General features: G+C 50.0%; 1 protein-coding gene across 1 annotated transcript in view; it reads left to right on the top strand.

The window, feature by feature from the left end:
• SMG6 (SMG6 nonsense mediated mRNA decay factor) overlaps positions 1-22,408 on the top strand; it is a 119,036-nt gene that overhangs the window by 5,061 nt on the left and 91,567 nt on the right. The window contains exons 3-9 of the mRNA XM_068909384.1: positions 61-253; positions 962-1,072; positions 1,847-1,953; positions 3,109-3,187; positions 4,446-4,556; positions 5,208-5,420; positions 21,547-21,608. Of these exons, the coding sequence (XP_068765485.1) occupies positions 61-253; positions 962-1,072; positions 1,847-1,953; positions 3,109-3,187; positions 4,446-4,556; positions 5,208-5,420; positions 21,547-21,608 (876 nt within the window). The remainder of the gene's footprint in view (positions 1-60; positions 254-961; positions 1,073-1,846; positions 1,954-3,108; positions 3,188-4,445; positions 4,557-5,207; positions 5,421-21,546; positions 21,609-22,408) is intronic.

The raw sequence follows: 22,408 nt of genomic DNA, 5'->3' as shown, positions 1-22,408 counted from the left end.
CCCTGGCAACTCAGGCCAGAGCCGGGCAGTTGCTGTTGCGCTGACTGTGTTTCACTCTAGGGTGGAGATGCTGCAGTTGTACGAACGGTGCATCCTGATGGATATTGAGTTCTCCGATACCCAGAACGTGGACCAGCTCCTGTGGAAGAACGCGTTCTACCAGGTGATCGAGAAATTCCGGCAGCTTCTCAAGGACCCTTTGGGGGAAAATGGCCAAGAAATTCGGAACAAACTGCTCCAGCTCCTAGATGAGGTAGGAAGTGAAACGCATCTCCAGACCTCACTAAACCTTTGGTGGATGGGTTTGTCTAATGTTTAGAATGGGATGGCAGAGCTGTGTGACCAACCCTCTGTGATCCTATGCGTATCTCTGTGTCTTACGCCTTGCTTGTATGAGGAGGATGCTCAAACATGTTGAACACGATTAGCGTACCAAGTGTAGGTCTAGGTGAATATTTGTTAAAATTTAAACTAGATTTGTTTTGGTGTGTTTTATGTTAGTTAGAAGTTGTTTTAAACTAAAATGAAATAAACCTCCTTAAGTGGAAATAAACAGAGGCATTTCATGGAGGTATTTGTGCCATCTTTATCAAGTTTACTTAAAAATCATTCCATTGGGTGTGCAGCTCAACTTACTCCTTGTAGTACATAGGCAATAGATCCGAAAGGAAATATTTTATAGAATTATGTTGGTGGGAAAGGACCCCTGGAGGACTTTAATCCAACCTCTTGCTTCAAGTAGGACTCTGGCCAACACTAGATCAGGTCTGTCTTGACTTTGTCTAGCAAAGTCTTGAAAAATCTCTGAGGATGAAGATCTTCTGACCTTTTTGCCTTTTTCTTAAGGGAAACAGCCCAAAGCTCAGGAAGAAGCGTTTCTTGCATGTGGCAGGGATGGTGTGGTGATCTTGTGCTCATTGTCAGGAATATTGTAAAATCCAAACGTGTGTGTGTTTTGCAGGGCACGTCTTTTTTTGATGGCCTACTCCAGAAGCTGCAGGTATCATACCAGTTCAAACTGGAGGACTATATGGATGGCATGGCCATCCGTAGTAAGCCTCTACGAAAAATGGTAGGTTGGCTTCCTCCTGAGGACGTCTCATGCTGTTAATTGTATGCGACACGCTAAACTCGCAAACAGTGTGCCGCCCTGGCCAATAGGCGGGCAGCTGTACTCCAAACAGATACCAGTGTGCTTGCAGGGGAACTTTCTCAGCTGTTAGAGAACTTGTGGAACTACTGCCAGTGCATTGACATTTCTTGGCCTCCTTTGCAAAGAAATTTTCTTGTACCAGCTCTGTGACCAGGGCTGGCAAAGGGAAGGAAATGTCTAAAGGGAAAGGTACCCTGATTTTTGCCTTAGATATTGAACGTATCCTATTTACGTCCTTGGAATCCAGAATAATGAACAAGGAAACTGTTGTGCTGTCTCCACAACACTTGACAATATATTGCACTGAGCTGCTGTTGCAGTGTGAGGGACAGCTGGGAAAGGGTATTTTAGTCCAGCTCCTTTCCCAGATAGATGTGACCCTGTTACAGCTCTCCTCTTCAAAGAGCTCATGGACTGAATGAGCCCTGAAGGCACCATTTCGCCAGCTCTTCCTGGAGAGAGATGGGAGACAGTGGGAGCAAGGAGGTGTTTGGAGGGATTGAGTTGCCCCTACAAATGCTGAACCAGTGCCATGAAATGAGAAGGCTCCATTCTGCTACCTTCTTGTGAGACCTTCAGTTGGCAGTGACCTCCTCTTTGCTTGCTACAGACTCCATGTACGCTCACAGGGTTTGCGGGTGAGCCAGGGCTGCCAAGTTCCCATATGATGTACTGAATTTTTTTTTTTCCCAGGTGAAGTATGCACTGATCAGTGCTCAGAGGTGCATGATTTGTCAGGGGGACATTTGCCGATACAGAGAACAAGCAAATGACACAGCAAACTATGGAAAAGCACGCAGGTATTGTGGCACTGAGCACAGCTGTTCCTCTATCTAGTTACAAGGGATGCATCTCATTTCAGGTTTAAACTTGCCTCTAGCTAAAGGAGCCTTTTCATGCCTCTTTATTTTGTTCTGGTCCTGTGAAGCTGTAAGATGTAGATGTGTATTCTTCTGTCCCAGAAAGCAAGCCAGCAGATCCAGTCTTCCTCCAGCCCCCTAATGTGGAAGTGATCCAGTGCTGATCTTGCAGCAGGGAGGGTGTGTGCTGTAGGGGCTGGCAGACTAGCTATTCTATTTTCTGGTAGCTTTTCAGTTAAGAGAGGTTTCCATGTCTGTCCGTATGTTCTGACTGCATTAGGAGTTTTTGGCACTTGTTGTTTCTATCGCTCTTGTCTAGTCCTTTTTCTGATTCGAGGCATTGCATTGGTTTCTGTAGCAGGTGGAGCAAAGACTGGGGGGAAAGTAAGCCTAGCGTAGGGCATGGAGCCCCAAAGTCTGTGGAAGTTTGGAGAGCAAGGCAGGTAGAGCTGCCAGATTTTGGGCCTGAGGACGTTGTGGAGTATGCTAATGTCTTCGGGTGCTGGGGAGAAGGTACTAGGCTCACTGGCCTGTCTGAACAGTGTTGACAGATGTGTGCAGCATGATATAAGCTGAAAAGCAGATAATTCAACTGAGAGAAAAGAGAGAGAGGGAGGGAGGAAAACAGGGACGAACGGATTGCCACTGACCTGACGTCCCTTCTCTTAGGTTGACTTAGTATCCTGGAAATAATGGAAATGAGCTAAGCAACCAAGAAGATTTGGGAGCTGTCATGGACTTAAAAAGTGGACAGGGAGACAAATGTTCACTGAATAGCCTGTTCTCTGTGCCCTAGGCTGCTCTGGGGACAGTGATTGCTGGGTCTGACTAAATGCTTGTCTTCAGGCCGAGCCAAGACAAGTTCCTTCTCCAGATGTGTCTGCCTGTTCTTCTTGTCCTGTGCCCTGACGGTGCTTCTCCAGGGCTTGGTGCAGGCTCGCGGTCTGTGCACGCTCTCACAGGCAGAGGGCACTTGTGCAAAGGGCCTGGTCCCTGCGGGGCTGCCAGTGCTGCAGGGGGAATTCTGTACCCTTAACAGTGGGGAAAGGGGCCTGATGTCCTTTCAGTAACTCCTCCTTTCTGATTCTTCCTCAGCTGGTACCTGAAGGCTCAGCAAATTGCTCCCAAAAATGGTCGACCATACAACCAACTGGCACTCCTGGCCATCTACACGGTAAGATGCTTGTGATGCAAGGATGTAGCAAGTTTATGGAGAGCCCCTAGGATGGTTGGGGGATTCTGGCTGATGGAGAAAAATGTTGCTTATGGCAACGCTCAAAGATGATTTAATTGAAGAAGAAGGAGAAAAAAAAAAAAAGCTGTTGGCGGGGTGTGCTCTGTGGATTCCAGCTGTTGCAGCTGCTGGCAGCTTTGTTAGCCTACTAGCATACTGTGTATCTATCTGTATTTTGGAGACTGTTCTATGCGCTGTTGGGAGTGCAGATGTTTTAAAAGTGGGTTGTGTTTAAGGTCTTGCATGAGATTTTGTGCCCAAGAGCAAGCTGTTACGAGGATGCTGTCTTCGTTGACCTGGAGGGTCCTGGTCTAAGTGACATCAACATGTGACTTCCTTAGGTTTCAGTTTTGCTGGCTGCTCCAGCCATGCAGGAAAGCTTATTTCATGAAAGATTTGACAGCAGATAATGGAAGCATCAGGCTGGGACATAGGGACTGGAAGGAATCTGCTCATCTGCAACACTGAAGGATGCTGTTTTAAAACAGCCTAATTCAAAACTGGTTCTTTTATGTGTTCAGAAGCAGGGTTCAGAAGTGCATTTCCCTAGTGGTGGGGGATGGCCTTTCTAGCTCCTGGCGTGGTGCTTGGAGCAGCTAATCGCCCTGCCCTGCTGTGGTGGTCCGTAGGACCAGCAGCTTGCAAGCAAAAAGAGATGCCTTGTCACGATGTTCTCTGCAGGCAGCCTGTGGGAGAAAAGATGCTGAGAGGTTGCTCCAACGTGAGGGGATTAGCCCAGTGACAGGATGAGATGAGGACAGCATCCTGCACTGCCACTGGCAGGAGTCTGGCAAATCCTTCAGTCTTCCTGGACCTCTGCTTTTTATGAAAGTTGGATGGAGTGAGCGCCAAAGTGTCAGGAATTCAGTATTTATATATTGCACCTTACCATGATGTCTGCTGATAGACTGGTTTGTAGTTAGCATGGGGCCAGAGCAAGCAAGTGTGCAGGCTGCTGTCACCTGCGCTCCCTAACCCTGGCAAAACGCTTGTGCTTTGGCCCAGTTGTGTAGACAGCGGTGAATCTGGATGGAGAGTCCAAGGCCCTGCTTGCTTGTAGAGCTGCTCTTACTGTTTGTCCGAATGTCTTTCTGTCCCGGGCGGGTGTATTGAGGGAGAGGGAAGGTGAAGTTTGTGAGGGCTTGGCCTGAATGCCCCAAAAAGAGTGCCAGCTCTGAGTCTGATTGTATTTTTGCAGAGGAGAAAGCTGGATGCTGTCTATTATTATATGCGCAGTCTGGCTGCTAGCAACCCCATCCTCACAGCCAAGGAGAGCCTCATGAGTCTGTTTGAAGAGACAAAACGCAAGGTGAGTCTTGGAGCTGAGCTGCTGGATGCTGCAGCTGCCTGTGCTGACTCTGTGCTGGAGAGCTGTGATCCAGAGAAAAGGCTTTTGGCAGGGGCTTTTGGACTTGGAGTCACTACTTATCTAGTTCTAAGAAATCCACTTTGGGAATCAGAGGAGAGGCACAGCCTCCGAAATGATGGTTCCTCTCTGCCTCTCCTCCCAATTGTTTATGGGGTCGTTTGGGCAGTGGAACCTCTTGTTTCTGGGTCATGAACTGTAACACAGCAAAGCTCAGCAAGGGCTGAAGGTTGTTGTGGTTTGCAATGTGACTTTGGTATACAGTGTGGTCATTGCCTTATCCCACAGGTGCCCCACGTGAGTGAACAAGAGAGGCTGAAGTCCCTTTGTGCCTTAGAGGGTCACCCCAAATAAAAGATTCGGCATGTTGGCTCTCTCGTGCTGCTAGGACTGGACACTGCCTGTCTTGTTCCAGGGCAGAGTCAAAAACCTCTCACCTGCACTATCCTATAGTGTCAGAAGCCAAATTACAGACCTGGTAGTGAGCTACTGTGGTTTGTAAGCTGGGGAAAGGCTTTGTGTAAATGAAATTATGACATATATTTCCTGAGTTTTGATCCCTGGGGGAGCTCTGAATCTGTCCTATCTGCACAGGCTGAGCAGATGGAGCAGAAGAAGCATCAGGTGCTGGAGCTGAGCCCCAGCTGCCGGGGAAAGGGCAAGAAGTCTACGTTCCGACAAGTCGGAGATGATGCCACACGGCTGGAGATCTGGATCCATCCCTCCCACCCCCGCTCCTCCCAGGGCCATGAGTCCGGCAGGGATTCTGAGCAGGACAACGGTCTTGGGAACCTCAGCCCCAGCGATGTGAGTACTGCAGGACACGGCAGTTGGCTTTGGTGTCATGTGTTTGGAATGCAGTTGAATGACACTGGATCTGTTTTGCTTTCCTGTTGCTAAATTTTCCAGTGTTTTGGCTTCCCCTATGGGAGCTGTGCCTGGGTCAGGCTGAGGAGCTGGTGACCTTGTGCCTCTCATGTTTAAAGCATGTTGTTACCATCCATTTCTTGGCAACACGTGCTGGTGTGGCTGATAAGGAATAGGAAAGGCACAAACAGAAGATGAAGTGAAATGCCCTCTAACTTGGGTGAGGTTGCTGGTGGGAAATGAGGTCAGATGCTAAGGAGCAGGGTTCACAGCGACTCTATAAGCTTTGAGGCTTGTTCTGGAAGTGGGTCACTTGTCCTAATGCCAGATAACTGGAGGTTTGTACTGGGAATGTGAAAAGCATGGTTTTACTTTCCAGCGTACGTGTAATTTTTGCATTGTTCTATTCTCTTTTTGGCTGCAAGGGAAAAAAAAATTGACCGATGGCATCTCTCATCAGTCCATTCAAGCTGTGTACCTTGCAAGAGGAGTCCGAGTGAACTCTGTTTGTTAGGCACAGGAATGCAGGCGAAGGCAGCCGATGGTTGGGAGCTCATCCTCTAGGAATCCTTGCACTGTTTTGGCACATGCGGCCTGTGAGAGAACTTGCCAGGGAGCTCTGGGCTGCCTGTCCTAAAATGGCTGTTAAGGATGTAAGCTTAGCAGGGCTGGGAAGACTTTCTCTGCATACTGCGGGGCCCAGAGCTTCTCAAGGATTATTGCACTTTTAGAACGCGTTTGTGACTTCAGGGTGGAACTGGGCTGAAGTCTTAAGGCTTTGAAAGCTAAACTCTGGTACATCATTGCTATAGCATTTTTTGAGATGTTACTGCCTTTGGTTGTTTTCACTCTCCTCAGCTTCTCTTCTGGAGACCTTTGTTTCCTCAGCAGCACTGAAAGGAACATGTGCCAAGCTTCAGCCTCTCTGTAAATCATTGATGAAGATGGTTTGACATAAGATGTTATGGTTTTGAGGCACTAGGAGTTTTGAGGCACTTTTGCAGCCCTCCTGTGAGAGGTAGTGTAACTGCTGGCAAAGCTGGGGGCAATAATGTCTAATTGTTTACAGTGCGATGGTGTTTGCTAGAGCTTGCCCTTGCTCTGCTCATTGAGGGGCTATACTCTCTGAAGTGCCAGTTGCTGGCGCTGCCTGCACAGGCTGTGTCTCTGACTTCTACCCTTCGTCTGGGGTTATTCATCTGTTTGAAAGGCTGGCTTGTGGAAAGCTTTCTCCTCTCAGCCTGAAAGGCCCCATGCTCAGAAACACAGCAGCAAAAGAGGAGGGAGAGCTGAGGGTGCAGGTCTGGGTGTTGCTGGTTTTGGCACCCAAGGTATTCCTACTGGAGTTGCCTGTGCCCGCTGCTGTCCTGCAGCATACCGCTCTTGCTTGTGTTAGCACAACTGCTTACGGGGCTGCACTGTGGCCATGTCACTGAACTGTTCTGGATTAAAAATAACCATGAAAAAAGAAACTCGAAGTCTGTGTGACTGTCAGAGTTCCCGTGCTGTGGAGCCATGGCCTGAGATGACAACTGCAAGTCTTTGGGAAGCTCTCGCCTTCTTGCTCCTTCAGCCCTACGTCTTCTTCCTCGCCTCATCTCTCAGTGCTTCCAGGGGACTGGAGGAGCTGAGGAGTCGGTGTCTTGCCACTGTGTGGCACTGTTTGGCCTCGGAAGGGCCCTGCCTGGGCCGAGGCAGGCTGCGGCCCTGGTCCTGGCAGCGCCTCTGCCCCGCGTCCTGGCAGGCGGCACCCGCACGGGCTGGGACGGAAGGGAACAGCTCTTCTCCCAGGGGGATGTGTGCCAGTGGCTATGTGTCACTTTAAGGAACTGAGTCTAAACTGTTTCATTGCCTCTCTGGTTCCTTCCTTGCCAGCTTCAGCCTTTGAAACAGACTGAGGGAAGCCATGTTCTTCCATTTATACTGACGGTTGTGCTCTACAGGTAGCTTCTTGGACATCACTCTCTATGGCAGCTGTTTGCTGTTTCAGGGCCAGAGAAGGGAATTTTACAGGGTAGGATAGGAAAGGGTCCTGCTTTCAGAAGCAGATATAACACCAGCGTGGAGCCGAACAGCTCAGGACATGTACAGGGCAGAGGTGGGGGAGCGAGACCCCTTGAACCGTTCACGCTGTGGCCGCTCAAACCCAGCTCAAGCCAAACTTGATTTTTTTTTCTTCTTTTTCTTTTTTTTTTTTTTGGCTGGCTGTTTGGTAGATGGCATGAAATTGTTTTGGGATGATTTCTGTTCTCAGTGGTCGATTCCTTCGTTGTGAAGGCAATTGGTTGCCAGTCCTGTGTTGTGGCCTGCTCGGCGGGGAGATGCTGAATGGATTACCTCCCGGGACCTGCTGATCTGTGCGCTGCCCCTGCCAGCAAGCAGAGAGCCTGCTCAGCACACTTTTGTGCTTCCTTTCTGTGCGCTGACTTCTCTTTCTTGTGTAGCCCTAGATAAAGACACAAACCGCGTTACTTTATTTCAGGGTTAGGAGGTAGTTGAATGGAGTTAGTGCGATGGAGAGGCTGCGGAAGGCCGGTGCCTGCTCTAAGTGTTGCTGTGACGAGGAGAGGTGGCATGCAGTGCTGGTAATGTGCTGTGGCACTGTATGTTTAGGTAGAGTTTTGGCATTGCTGCTTCTTCCACTAGTTGCTACATCATGTTTTCTAGGAAGATACAGAATGCAAGGAATGTACCATCTGTCCCCACCGAGGAACATGCATCTCCATTTGGCCCCGTCTCAGTAACGGAATTTGGCACTGCTGGCATGGATGGCATCCTCTTTCTTTGGGACTGTTTCAAAACACGCTGAAGAAGTATTTGGGTTGCAGCTTGCCCTTTTAGGGCGGCGTCCGTTATGCCTGCGGCCTTTTGGGGTTTCATTCTGTGAATCTTTTTTAGCTGTACTCTGTGGTCTCTTGTACGTTGCGTGTTTCCAGGTGTGCAATGGCATGAAAGTCTGGGCTGACCCACTGCCCTGGTTACCTGACAACATTAGCTTGCTTTGTGTAGGATTCCAGTAAGAAAAGTGGAAAAAAAAAAAAGAAGCTGAATCAATGAGCAACTCTATTGCAATTAAAAAAAAAAACCAAAAAAAACCCCAACAACGCTGGATATGGCAAAGTGAGCCAAAGAGCTGGGTCCTATTTCTTCTCTGCCAGTGGTTTCCTTTGCCTTGGGTCTGTATTGATCTTAAATCTGATAGTACTGTATGCAGCTTACTGCACAGACTGTGAATTGGTAAAGTAAACAGGGCAAACGTGCTGTCAATCTCTTGAGAAAGTGTTAATATTACACTGAGTTTGAGATTTTAATCACCCCTGTCAGGAAATGCTGAGTTAAGGTTCCCACAGTTGCTATTGCCTGCTGTCTGTGCTCTGCAGCAGATACTTCCTTGTGTTATCACGCAGCATGCATTCACTAATAAAGATTACCCCATAGCTGCAGCTAAGATTAGGGAAGAGAGGCTCTCCCTTGGCACTATGGTAATTAAATAATACTTCTCTCCAGATGTCTGAATACTTTATAATCATTAAAGAATTAAGCCTCCTAGCCTCTTTGTGAGAGGCCAGTCTAGTAGAGCTATCAGAAGTTTGGCATGGCCACCCAAAAAGCCCTTCGGAAAGCTAAGACCAGAATTGAGATCTGCTCTCTTGGCCCTGTGTGTTGGCTACAGGGTGCCCATGGGGCAACAACCCTTTGCAATAGCAGAGAAGTTATGGTGGGATCATTAGCTCTGAAGTTCAGAGCAAGTTTTAACCTCCATTTCTTTACACAATCTGTCTTCTCTGCAACAAGGAGTAGGGACAGTGCATCACTGTTTCCCCAGATGGGCAGTAAATACCACCAGGCGGTTTACCAGTAAAACAGGAGAACAAAGTCCCCTCTATAGACTGAATAGAGAGGGTTTCTTACCTTTATGTTCCTGCTTTGCTGCCTATCATACTCTTCCATGGAAGCCTATTGTACAAACAGATGTCATTCTCTACCTGTACTGGATGCAGTTTTGAACATGCGAGGACAAGCCCCTGCCCGAGCAGGGTGAGGGGAGAGAGGGTGGCAATGTGCTGGAGCTGTAAGCAACATGCATCTTTGGATGCTTGCTTGTATTCTTTGAGGTGAGTAGTGGTGATCTCTTTTGGACTCAGTGGTCTCCTTTGCCTCTCCCAAGTCCCAGAAAATCAGATCAGCAATAAGGACACAGAGAAATGGTCCTTTATGGTAGCATGGGGGCACTCTCTTCTCAAAGAAGGGGAGGTTGTGAGAGTTGCCGTGCTTCCTTTTTCCCCCTCCTCAGTCTGGGTACAGCTAACTTGGAGGTCGTTCAGCAATGCCTGGTTGGGGCTGTCTTCGCTACTAACAGTGGCTTTTTTTCTTTCTGAGATGAGATGTTTCCAAGCATTCCCACCTTCTGTCTTTGGCAGTCCCTCCCCCCTGCTTAGTTTTACTTCTGACTTTGCCTGTCCGGCCCTTGCATTGCGATGCTGCGTGGGCACTGCTTGCACCTCTGCAACCAAATCACAGTCCAAGGCAGGAGGAGGCGCTTTTATGAACGCCCGTGCAGCCAGGAGCAGCGAGGAGTCCTGGGGGCTGCCCAGGCTGCTGCCTTGGCAGAGGGCATGTGTCCTTAGTGGGGAAAAGGGTCACTGTCCTAGTCAGCTCCTGTATGTTTCACATCCGTTTTGCCTTGGCTGCGTGTGTTATTTCTGCTCTGTGTGCTTGTTCCTCTTGGGCAGCAGCCACTCGGGTGACTCTGTGCTGGCTCTTTCTCCTAGCTGGCTTCAGTCGGTGTAATTTTTCCTCTGGGGGAGCTGTCTCTGGGGTTGTGCATCTGAAGAGGGCCGCTTCTAGGGGAGCGGTGGGATAAAACCTCACAGTAGCCTGATAGTATTCTTGTTTGTGCCATTTTGCTGCCTCAGCCTGCCCTCCGCTTTGAGCCAGCCCCATGGGACGGTGGCCGTGATCTGTGCTCAGAACTGGGGTTGCTCTGCCGTCGCTGCCTGCATCGCCGTGAGCATCTGCTCTGTCAAGGCTGTTGTGGTGTGAGCTGAGCGTCTGCGAGAGGGGCCCACCGTTGCACGTGCAGATATCCCACAGAGGCGCCCCTGTTTATCGAGGATGGCTCCCTTCACGCTCAGCTCTGTCCTCACCCTGTAGCTCTTTTCCGTTGCGGGTGACTGCAAATAAGTGCCGGGCACGAGTGGAAATGATGTGTGGCTATCATGATGGCCTGCTTTCCCATACAGGTGCGTGGACAAGGGGCAACTTGGGAAACTCATTGTTTTGGAGACATCTGCCCCCGAGCCTGCTGTCGGGCTGGTGGGAGCATGTCTGCGCTCCCGGAGTGGGTGGGTAGTGCTTCACAGGACGATGAAAAACGAGGCCTGATCTTTTCTCTTCCATGCAGGCTCTTATGAATAATCCCCCCCGGCAGAAGTACAAGGTTCCCTCATTTACTGCCTCCTGGGGTCAGGTGGGCAAAGTGCTCTGAAAGATCCTTTTGGGGAGCCTCTGAGGTGGGAGGTGAGTTGGGGCAGGCAGGGCTGCGTGCCTGGCGTGGAGGGGCAGCGCGGCAGCGCGGGCGTTTGGCGGAAAAGGCGCTGCGTTCGCTGCCCTCCGCCTGCCTTCCCCTCGCCGCCGGGACGCGGCTCCCGGGAAGGGCGAACCTGCAGCCGGCACGTGACGCCCCAGGAGCCCCCCGGCCCGCACTAACTCTTGGCTGCTTGCAGCATTTCTTTCTCCAATGTTATGTTCCTGTGTAGAGAGTGGAGGAACTGGAAACCCAGTAGACCAGCAGTGCCTGGAGATGCCCCGGGGCTGTCTGCTGAGGCCATCACTTGCATGTGTTGTACACCTGAGCTGCACCAGAGTGGTGGCACAGGTGTCCCCAAAGGGAGGGGACACATGAGGAGGAAAATCCCATGGTTTCTCCGAGTGCACGAGCTGGTAGCAGGACATAAGCAAGGTTTTACAGCACAGCCTTGGGTCAGGCAGCCCTCCAGGCCTCGTCGCAGGCAGTCTCTGTCGGGTCAGGAAGTTTTGTCTCCCCTACAGTTAGGTGCTCTACTAGACTTGTGTGATCTCATTTGTGGTCTGTTGAATTAGGGCCTGCCCTTGCTGTCGGGGGAGGGTAGTGCTTCCACACCGGCCTGATTCTTGTTGCTGTATCGCCTTGTGTTTGATCCGTGCCTTTGCAATGCTGCGATCCACTGCTGGGCTTCCCCCGTGGTGCGAAAACAAGCAGGAGGGCTCTCTCTGGTGGGAATGCAGCACTAGCAGTCAGCTGGAGGCAGCCTTATTTCTCTCCTTCGCCTGCTACTCGGATGAAAAAGCAGCAAGAGATGTTGACTCCTTAGTTCCTGTGCCCAAAGCAGGACTCGAGAGGGAGGAACCTGGAGTTCCCTCTCTCCCGCCCAGGCAGCCTCCTTTCCTCACCCCTGCAAGCTTGCAGGAAGCAGTTGAGTTTGGTTACTCATTCGTGGAGGTCAGGACTAGGTCTGGGTTTTTTTCCTTTGTGTTTAGGAAACGGTTTACAAACTGTGTGTCGAGCATGGGGGAGCAGGTGGCGTGTGAAAGAGACTTCTCAGCCTCTTTGCTGTTGGACTGGCGTTAATTCTCTGCCCTGCCTCCTTTTCTGTAATCTCTCTTTTGGTTGGCAGCATGAGCGTTTCTGAGTGCGTTCCCCAGCCTGCAAACCCTCCCCACCTCCTAGCATGACCTCGGTCACTAAACCACCTTGAAGCTTTATTTTTACTCGAGCCGTTCTGTTTCGCGTGGTAAGGTTGGTTTCTTTCCCCTAACAGAGAAGCCTCTTCTAGGGAGGAAGTAAAGAGTGCCAGGCTGCAGTTGAAGCTGGTTAAACACTGAAACCACACTCCTAGCCTCTCTGGGCTTGAGACGTGACATTCAGCCATGCAGCTAGCCCTGGCTTTTTTGCCCACCAGTTGTACACCCTCCCATGTTTGCACCTTTATTTATTTATTTATTTTTAACTGTACTTCCCCCCCTCCCCCTTCAAAATACTGGTGACATCCTCCTCTGCTGCAGTTCCTGCGCTAGAAATCCCACCAGAGATGCTTGTTATCCTTGTTTGGGCCCTCATTCTCCAATCAATACTGCTCTGCTAAATTGATCTTCAGTACCGCTCTGCTATACCTCCCACAGGTCCCTGGAGCTCGCGGAGCCTGGTGGCCGATACGGCATGTGCACGCGCGTCACCTAGAACCCACGTGTTGCTTTTCAGCACAACTTGACCTTTTGTCACTACCCAGAAAGTGAGGGCTAAGCTGAGAGTAATCAGTAAGAGTTTCCAGAAATTGGTGTTGATTTTTTTTTCTTCTTTTTAGACCATGTTGGTGGTTTTATTTAACAGTGAAGAACAAGGCAGGGGCTAATGTAACTTGAAGGAGAGAGACACCGACACGTTCTCCTTCTGGTAACAGGCATCTGGTGCTAATGTGTGCTGAAGTATCGCAGTGGATCAGAGGTGGGAGTGCTACAAGGATGTCGATGACTTATGCCTGTGTGAGGGGCTCTGCTCTATCCCAGGGCTCAGAGAGGCTATGGTAAGGGGGGCAAGACTTCAGTTTGAACAAGCTTTTCATACTCTAAAACCAAGTACAATCATCCAGAAACCGCCTTTCCCTGTCATTCACTCTTTCCTCATTTCCTCTCCTGCTGGTGCTGATCAGCCTGGGATTTGTGTGTAACCAAACCCCCTCCTGCTGCTGCACATTAGTCCTTTCTCGTGGCAGTGAGTTTGATGATCCAGGCGCTGCAGTGTGGTGTTGGGAGGGAGAGTTTGCAGCTCAGACAAGAGTACTGCAGGAATTGGCAGTGCCGGTAAAGGAAGTAAAACGTCTAATAGCAGGGTTGGGAGATTTCCCAGAGCAGGGTGAAGGCTATTAGACAGTGATTTCTCTTGAGCTTTTATTGTTAGTCTAACCTTGGTCTCTGTCTGAACTTGGCCCGGTCCAACCTTTTCTCCTGTCTACTGTACGCTTTGTGGGGATGGCACCTCTTATTCCACAGCCAAAACTATTATTTCTGCCCTGGGGAATGGGTAGTGTTTATTTCTTTTTCAGTGTTGAATGAGCTGTTTCCAGATGGGGTTCGTATCCACTGTGGAGGTGGGTACTAGGAAAGAAATTTCCTTCCGGAGGATCAGGGAGTGGAACCTGCTTGAATCTGTGTCATTTCCTCTGTCCTTGGCTCTACTCTTCCTCCCCAGCAGCTTTCGTTGCTGCACGATTGAAAGTGGAGAGGGAGATGCCTTCGTGCCCTGTGCTAAACTGTCCAGGCAGAAGGGAAGGCTCTAGAAGTACACTGCAAATGCAGCAGGGTAGCAGTGCTCAGCCCTCTTATGCCGCTCATGCCTGGACTTCTCCTGGTTGCGGGGAGCTGTGCTGAGCTCAGACTGGCTGCGAGTGACTGCCCTTATCCCTGCTGATGACCGTGGCTGAGAGCAGGAGTGTGAAGAGCTGCGATAACACTAACGTCCTTCTGGAAGGCTCTGATTCTACTCAGCCTCTTGTCCAGATTCTTCTCTGGTGGCCTTTCTAATGCCTTCTAAGCCTTGTAGGGTTAGTCGTCTCCTTTCTTAATTTCTTTGTTACTTACCTGTAATTGGAACTCCAAAGAGTGAGTAAAACCAGCTAAACTTGGAACCCTAAAGAACTCTTTTTGTAACCCAGACATAAAAAGAACTTTTGGAGCTGGAACCTTGCCTGATGCCATTTGCTCACTGAGTAGAGGCCTCATATCTCCCTCCTGCATGCTTGACCTCACAAGTAATCCGCTCTATGGTAGTGAAGAAGGCTGACAACACACTGGGCTGTGTTAACAGGAAATCTCTTATGACCAGAACTCATCATGTGTTTCTTGGTGTCAGTTTTCTATCTTAGAAAAAGGGATGGTCTTTACTCCCAGCAAACAGTAGGTATTTGGGTATTAGCAGCTTTTTGCTTTGCATTTTGTGTCAGTGCAAAGCCTGCAGGCATACCTGTTGGACAAGGAACGACTCTGTCCGGTCATCCTTTCTCAGTGCTTAACCAGATGCAGCCTCAAAGAGTTGAGCGTATGTCCTAAATGATCTGCAGCACCAGAGTCGATTTGTGAAGAGTTGTGCGTTGAAAGTTAACTTGATATCTCAGTTGAGGACTCTCTCTGGCATGTTTGCATAGATTCATAGAGGTTTATGGCCATCAGAGACCTTTAGATCATCTATTCTGATCTCCTCTATATCACAGGTACTTAAATTTCACCCTGCTACTCCTGTATGAAGCCAAATAACTTGTGTTTGGCTAAAGCAAAACTTCCAGAAAGACATCGTCTTGAGAATCCACCCTTTTCCTGGGAAGTTTGTTCCAGGGATAATTGCACTGCTTCTGAAACATTTGTGCCTTATTTCCACAATGAATGTTTCTTGCTTGTTCTTGTTCTTTGCTATTCTGCTGGTGTAAAGAGCCCTTAAGTACCATGGAGGCACTTTGCGCACTGCAATCAAATCACCTCCCAGTCTTTTTGATACACTAAACAGATTGAGTTGTTTAAGTTTTTCATGGCAAGACATCATTTCTAGCCTTTGAATCACTTTTATGGCTGTTTTCTGGACCCTTTCCAATTTTTCAGCATCTTTTTAAAAATACGAGCACTAGAACTGGATGCAGTATTTCAGTGTCAGTCTCAGTGTACAGCGGTAAAAGTACTATCCAGCACCTGCTCTTTGCTTGTACGTTCCAGGGATGTATTAACCCTTTTCACCAGGCCTCACCCTGGGAGCTTAGCCACCGTAGCCCTTAGAGCCCTTGTAAAGTAACTGCTTGGGGTACAGCCCTGGAGACTTACTCTACATGATCCCAGATACGTAACCACATGTTTGATGTCGAAAAAGCCCAGATTTCAAAGTGATTGCTATTACATCATTGCTTATTGCTCTAGCCATCTTCGTGTCACAGGCAGTTTGTCAACAGAATTTATTTTCAGTTCATTGATAAAACTGTTGCTAGCCAGTCCGCACCAACCTCTTTCCATTCAGTTCAGTGAGGATTCTCTAAAGGCCTTTGCTTTTTAAGCTGCTACTCAATTATTTCATCTTAATATCCTATTTAGTCTCATATATTTTTCAAGAATGTTGTCTGTGACTAAATGCTTTACAAGTGTCTTGGAATATTTATATGCATGTGATTTCGTTTTCAACCAAACTTGTAATCTATTTGACCTGTTTTCCATAAATTGAAAGTTTTTATTATTAAATAATGCAAGTATAGTTATAGGTCAGACATTTGTTTCAGAGCCAGTATAGTCTCCACTGCCTGATTTTACTTTATTGAAGTGCACAAGTGTCTTGCCCCTGTTTCTTATCTCACCTGTTCTGTTCCCTGCAGTGATGAAGGGAAAAATCAAAAGCTCAATGGTTTTACTGAGGGGCTTCCTTGATGCCTCTTTTTCTCTTGCTGAAATGCTGACTTGTAACTTCTTATAGCCATGAGATGTGTCCGGGAGCCATAGCTGCTGCAGTCCAGAAGACTGTGAAAGCTGCATGAGTGCCTGAAGTTCTTTTTACTTGTAGATGAATTTTGTGTGTCTCAAGCCAACAATACTTCAGGATTCCCTCTTTCTTCCTCATCACAGCAAATTGAATTTTACATTTGTGTAATGTTTCATGTTAAGTATCAGGATTCCCACGGGAATTGCCTTTGTGCTGTGGGAATTAATCTAGTTCTGAGCAGGACGTTGCAATTGCTAAATGGAAACCTAGAATATGTGGCGAGAAGAACCAAGGCAAGCTCTGTGTCCATTCACGGTTGCAGGTGGTATATGGAGAGAAATGATTACAGTAATTAGCACGGTTGGAATTTGTCTGCAATGCTGTGGGTATCTTGTAAATGTTGCAAAATATGCACTACGATCCTAATGACCCCTTCTGTCTCATCTGCCTTATTAGCCATTTGCACAAAACGCTTTCCACCAGCGCTTTGTTGCAATTGCTCCTGTAACAATAAGGATCTCCTTCTAATATCTTGCCAGTTAAGCCCACTGCAGCATCTTGGGCTTTCCTGGAAGCTCTCTATCACTGTTAGGTCTTGTTTGAATGAGGATTGCCATGGAAAACATCAGCCAGGACTGTGCCTTGCAAGTTTGGGATGGCATGGGGTAAAGGCTGAGGCTTGTAAGATGCCTCTGGGAGAGGTGGTGGACTGCCTGCTGCTGTTGAACTGAGTCTGTGCAGCTCAGAAGGAGCTGCCTGTGAAAGACAGGAATGATCTTAACAGTTAACGTGGTATATCTGGCCTCTGAGCTGGGAGTGAGAATAAGGCATGGTTTGGGTGCCTGGATATTTTTTCCCCCAATCCCCAGCAAAGAAGCTGTGCCTGGAAAAGCCTGGCTGGCCAAGAAACCCTGAAGATATTTAGGATGAGTGTGGTACGTGTTTTGGAGCTGAGCTGTGTGGCTCTGCGGTCTGTAACCCAACCCCTGTCACTGAGGATACCCCTAGACTTTGGAGAATGTCCTGCTGCGCTCCAGTCCCTTCCACTCTGGTGGAGATAGTGCATTTGTTACAGGCAGTCTTGCATCTGGTCTCTTGATTAATGGACTTGTCTTTTGCAGCCTATTTTGACTCTGACACTGCTTTCTGCTCCACAGATGCTTTGCTGATGTTGAAGAAAGTTTGCCTCGCTTGATAAAGACCAGATCCTGAAATTTACTTCCAAACCTGAAGTAACAATTTTTAACTTGAAACGAATTTTCCCCAGGAGTCGCTGCTCCAGAATCCTTCCCTTATTTGGTGCCTCCTTCACAGCTGGGACTGATGCTCAGGTGCCAAAGCTCTGTGCGCTCCTCGCCTCGAGCCAAATGGATCTGCGCTGGGTTCGAGCGCAGGAGCTCTGCTTCCTGGCCTAGTTCGTGCCACTCCTTTTCCTGTGTACCCTGATGATGTTTCCTGTGTTTTCGTGCTGGGCTGGGAGATGTGTTTTCAGCCCTTTTTGGTCAGTGCGCAGTCCCTTGAGGTTGGGTCTCACTTTCTTCTTTTCTGGCTCAAGACGTGACAAACCTTTCTTTATCCTGTCTGACTGCCTCTGTTCTGTGTGTTGTCAGGACGTACTCCCTGTGGCCTCTCTGATTTGAGCTGGCTGTTCCAGTACTGTTGCTATCTCTGCACTTAGCCTCTCCGTGAGCAGTTGTTAGTCACTGTTGATTTCTTCCATGGTAACGAATCCAGTTTGGTTGGCCGTGCAGTGTGCGAATGCTCCCCGAGCAGCAGTGGGTTGCTTCCTCTGGTGAGGTTGCCTCTTCCCAGGTGGATTTAGTCTGTCTGCACATGCTGACTCATGACAGCTGAAACAGCTGTTTTCAGCTTCAGGCACTACTGTGTGCAGGGACCCCTTCTTCTTCTTGACAGCTGGTTTGTTTTTATAACTAATGCCTTCACTATATGCTCATAACTTCCATATCTGTGATGCCCGCCTTTCGACTGGAAGGGCTGAAGTCCATTTCTTGACGTCGTTGCATTGCTGTATCAGCCTGACTTTGTGGGCTCTTTCCTGGCAGCCCACTGGGACCAGCTAGACCTGCTGCCGCTGCCTGCAGAGCAGCGCGCGGTGCGGCGGGCAGTGATGCGTGTGCACAGGGATCCCGGTCCTCCCCGGCGTCCTGACCTCAGCACAAGGATCTGCCTTCAGGGTACCATTTTCAGGAAGCCTTTGGAGAGAACGTCCTTTGGGGCCAATGGACTGTGCAGTGAGTGAAGCGAAGCCGAGGAGAAGTTACGGGTCTCGTGCTAACGCCATCAGGGTAACGAGAGCATCAGAGTAATGAGCAGGTTAGCAGAGCTTTGGGGAAGTGCTCCCTTCCCCCATGTGAATGCAGAACAGCAGGTGATGGGACTTCCTCCTCGCTGCCCCAAAGCCGGGCGTGCGGTGGAAGTTGCTGTTTCCCTCTCGCTGTGAGAAGCAGTGTTTGATGGGAGGAGCAGGGAGGGCTCCCGGCGGGTGACAGGCAGGTGAGTCACTACAGAAAGAGTCATTCAGAGAAAAGCCCAGTCAAAGCGACCCGTGGCCTTAGCGTGAACTCAGAGATGAAAGGTCCAAAGTTAAGTGATGAGCTCATCAAAACCTTGAGGCTGTGAGAGAAAAAGTGGTGAAAAAAGTCTGAGAGGTGCCTGCTTGAGATGCCACAGCACGGGGGCACACGGGCCTCTGCCTGGGCTTGCGGGGCTCATGCTTAAGTTGGCAAGAGATATGAAACATGCTTCTTCCCTAGAGGCAGGTATCCTATGTTCATCCCTGCTTCATTTCAAAAAAAATATATATATGTATTTGTGTGTGTGTGTGTGTGTGTATGTCCTAATTCAGCCCTGGTTGTTGCGCTGTGTGACTGGTCAGTCCTTAGGACTGCAGGTGGAAAGGCAGAGTGCGAAACGCCCCTCGCAGAGATGGGGGCGAAGCCGAGGTCCTGCCGAGCCCTTCCCTGCCTCTCCGGAGCCAGGCATCTCTGTGGGAACGCCCTGCCTCGTGCTTCCCCGCGGGGTGCGGGTGTCACTTTCCATTCCAGCTAGGGAGTTTTGGTACTCCCCGGCTGCCAGGAAAGGTGCAGCGTTTGCACGTTGAGAGCTGCTGAGGCCGTGGGCTGAACGTGGGCCTTGGAAGTGTTTCTGCCCTGTCCTATTTCTTCTTTCCCTCGCGTGCAGCCTGCTGAGCAGTGTTGCCACAGGCTTGCCAACAGAGGTAGGTCGAGCTGCAGGCTCCTCTGTGTTGATGGGGAATGTCTCTTTTCAATAAGCCCCCGTCAAAGGGCAGAGTTGCTAGACCCCCTTTTCCAGCTCTTGCAGCCACCTGAAGCATGTGGCCTTGCGATGGGAGAAAGTCCTGCCTGCCACCCACCCCGCGGGGGCTCTTGTGCTTGAGCTATGGTCTCAGAGCTGTTGGGCTGTTCCTTGCTGCTGCACTGGCCATGTCTCTCTTGGGGTATGTGATAACTGCTGGAGTCACTGAGCTGGTCACAAGCTAGTTTTTTCCACCACAAACTAACCTGAAAAAAAAAAGTGTTAATGGTTTCAAGCTCTGAGCTTTCTTGGTATCCTAAGGAGGCTGGTGGAGAAGCAGCTATCTATGCTTTGCTAGACCAGTGGATAAGGGCCCTCGCTTTGCCCTGCTGTCCCAGTGTTCCCCAGTCTCTTTTGGGTTTCATCTGCAGAGTTAATAAAATGGTGGCAAATAAAGTTGAGTTCCAGTGCAAAGGGCTCTTTAGGGCAGCAGTAAAAGAGTGAGTAAGCAAGAACCCCTTGCTGCGGGGGCCAGTTTAATTGGTCTGGCTTGTTTTATGAGACAGGTTTTATGTTTAAACTCGCACATGGCCCAGGAGCGACTCTGCAGCAGGGCATCATTCTCCTGCATGGGTCCTTGGGGAATTCAGCCCAGGTTAATTACAGCTAACTGAGCAATCACACCTCGCCGAGCCGCTCGCATAAGTAATAGTGCGAGCTGAGGAGTGCAGCAAATGAGGGGGGAGCTGGTGCCAGAGCTAGGACTGCCTGTGATGACTGTCTCCCGCAGCCAGGTCTGACCTTTGAGCCTGGTGGGAGCAGCAGGCTCAGTGCTGCCTGGAGGTACCTGCCGGTGACCGTCCTGCACCTCGTCACGTGGGCCCGGGGACTAGCGCTTGGCAAGACGCTGCCCCAGCCCTGCCTGATGCAGTCTCTTCCTCTGTCTGTGCCTCGGTTTCCCCCTGTAAATGGAAGTGATGCTGCCGATCCTTATAGAGCGGTTAAAAATCTTGTGCAAACGGGAGGGGAGCTGCAGTGTTTGGGCTGGGTCACTCCTGGTCAGCGTCTCCCTGCGCAGTTCTCGGGGGCCTGGCTTTTCTGATCGCGCTGAGGCTGCCCGGGTTTGTGGGTGCTAGGTGAAAGCCTCATGATATGGAGAAGATAAGAGAGAGGGCAGTCCCCTTCTGCTATAACGCAGCCACCTCCATGGCCAGGCAGAGGGCCTATTTACCCACCCACAGCCATTTTCAAAACAATTTAGAGAAGAGGTGGGAAAGCCCAGAGCTCTGCTGAACGAGCAAGAGTGGTTTAGAGAGGTAGAGAGAAATTGTTCAAGTTAGATTTTGATGTTATTGGATCGAAGCAGGGCAGGAAGCTGCCTGTACGCAGTATGCTATGGGCAGCTTTCTCTGAATCCCCTTAGCTCCACGTTGCGGTATTAATTCACTAGGGAAATGCCAAGTCCTGCCCCAGTCTCGGTGGTATCGTGCTGCAGGCTTCCAGGGGAAGAAATAAATAAAACCGAAGATTCTGATAAACGTGAACACAAGTTCCCTCTCTGTTGTTGCTTAAGGCTGGAGTTAAATGAAAAGGTACGGCACTGTCCTAATCCTTCCTTGCTTCGGAAAGCCGATTCTGGCGTAGCACAAACGAGCGTTCCCAGCTCTGCTGCTAAACTCGGTGTTTGGTTTTCTGCAGAAAAGTGTTAATGAGGATATTCCTCTCCCGCTCCGCGCTGAGCAGCGGCTGCTTTCAGCCTCCAGTGGAATCGCTGAGCGGTGAAGTCGCTTCTGTTTTTTTTCCGTTGGCGGGAAACGGCAGTGAGAGACGATGCGTTTTGGGACTCCTTTCGAATAAGCTGTCGGGATGCCCTGAGCAGCGAGCGCCTCTGGGCCGCGCAGCGCTTCCAGGGCGCAGAATGGATTTTTGGCACTGAGAAATCTGGCCAGCAGAAAATCTGCCCCGCAAGCAGTAAAATCTCCCCTCCGGGGTCCGGGTGCCTCGGGGCGGGTGCCAGCAAGGCCAAGGCTCGCTGCTGCGAGGGAGCCGAGGTCCCGGCAGAGGGTGCTGTGTCTCCACCGCCCTCTCCCCGCTCGCGCTCCAGCTGTTTGGCACTTGCCCTTGCCTGAATGCATGATGTTTGTAAGAGTTTGGGCATGTCCATTTGGTTCCCATCTCCAGTGCCACCCCCAGCATCCAGGCCAGGTTCTTCTGTCACTGGGGACGTTCTTAATTCACAGGAAATCGGAGAGAGTTTAATTGTTTTCTCCTCTCTCTCTCTCTTTTTTTTTTTTTCCCATGCAGCTGAACAAAAGGTTCATCCTCAGTTTTCTCCATGCCCATGGGAAGCTGTTTACCAGGATTGGGTAAGTGTGCAGGATGTTTATTTTATTTTCCTACATTACAAGTCTTTTTGGAATTTAATATTGTTAGCAACTAAGCTGTGTTTGGAGCTGAGGGCACAGGGTGTGAATTCTTGCAGGCCTAGCCTCCTGGTTCCTATTCTCCTTACCCGCCCTCCAGTCCACACTGGAGATTATTTGGGCTTTTTCTTCCCCCACCTCAAGGCCTGGTCCCGCTCATGCACTGGGACCCTCTGGCAGAGGCTGAGCTTGGCTGCTGATGCGTGTGCAGGAGGGACTAGGGGCTGTTTCCTCTCTCTCCCATGCCCTAGCCATGCTCCTTCCTCCTAAGTTTCCAGTTTTTCCTCCTCCTCTCCCGTTGCCCCGCTCTTAGCCAGCGGGTAGGTGGCTCTGGAGGAGTCTTGGTGGCTGCTGCCTGCGAGCAGTGCAAAGCTGTCGGGACAGAACGATCCGGCGGCTGAGAGCCACTGTCCAGAGCGTGTTGCCACAAGCCGTGCCCTGGATCTCCTTGCTGCCGTCTCGGTGAAAGCCTCGTGGCTGAGAGCTGCCCTGGCTGTGGGAACTGGTTTGTGCAAAGTACCCTTGGCAAAGTCTGTTGTAAATTGGTTTCAAATAATTGAACAGCTATCCTTGTAGCAAAGCAAGTCTGATTCAGGCCTGGGCTGAGATCCCAGCCTGGGGGACGTGCTTGTGACCCAGGAGCAGAGTTCAGCCCAGCCGCCGCCAGGCTTCCCATGGAGCCCTCCCCACCCTGCGCGCTGTCAGGTGCCAGTGGCGCTGAGCGAAGGGGGCGGTTGTACGGG

This window comes from Struthio camelus, chromosome 16 (genome assembly GCF_040807025.1).
Source record: "Struthio camelus isolate bStrCam1 chromosome 16, bStrCam1.hap1, whole genome shotgun sequence".
In the NCBI taxonomy this organism is placed as follows: domain Eukaryota; kingdom Metazoa; phylum Chordata; class Aves; order Struthioniformes; family Struthionidae; genus Struthio; species Struthio camelus.
Note: the sequence above shows the minus strand (reverse complement) of the source record. Positions and strands in the feature narration are given on the sequence as shown.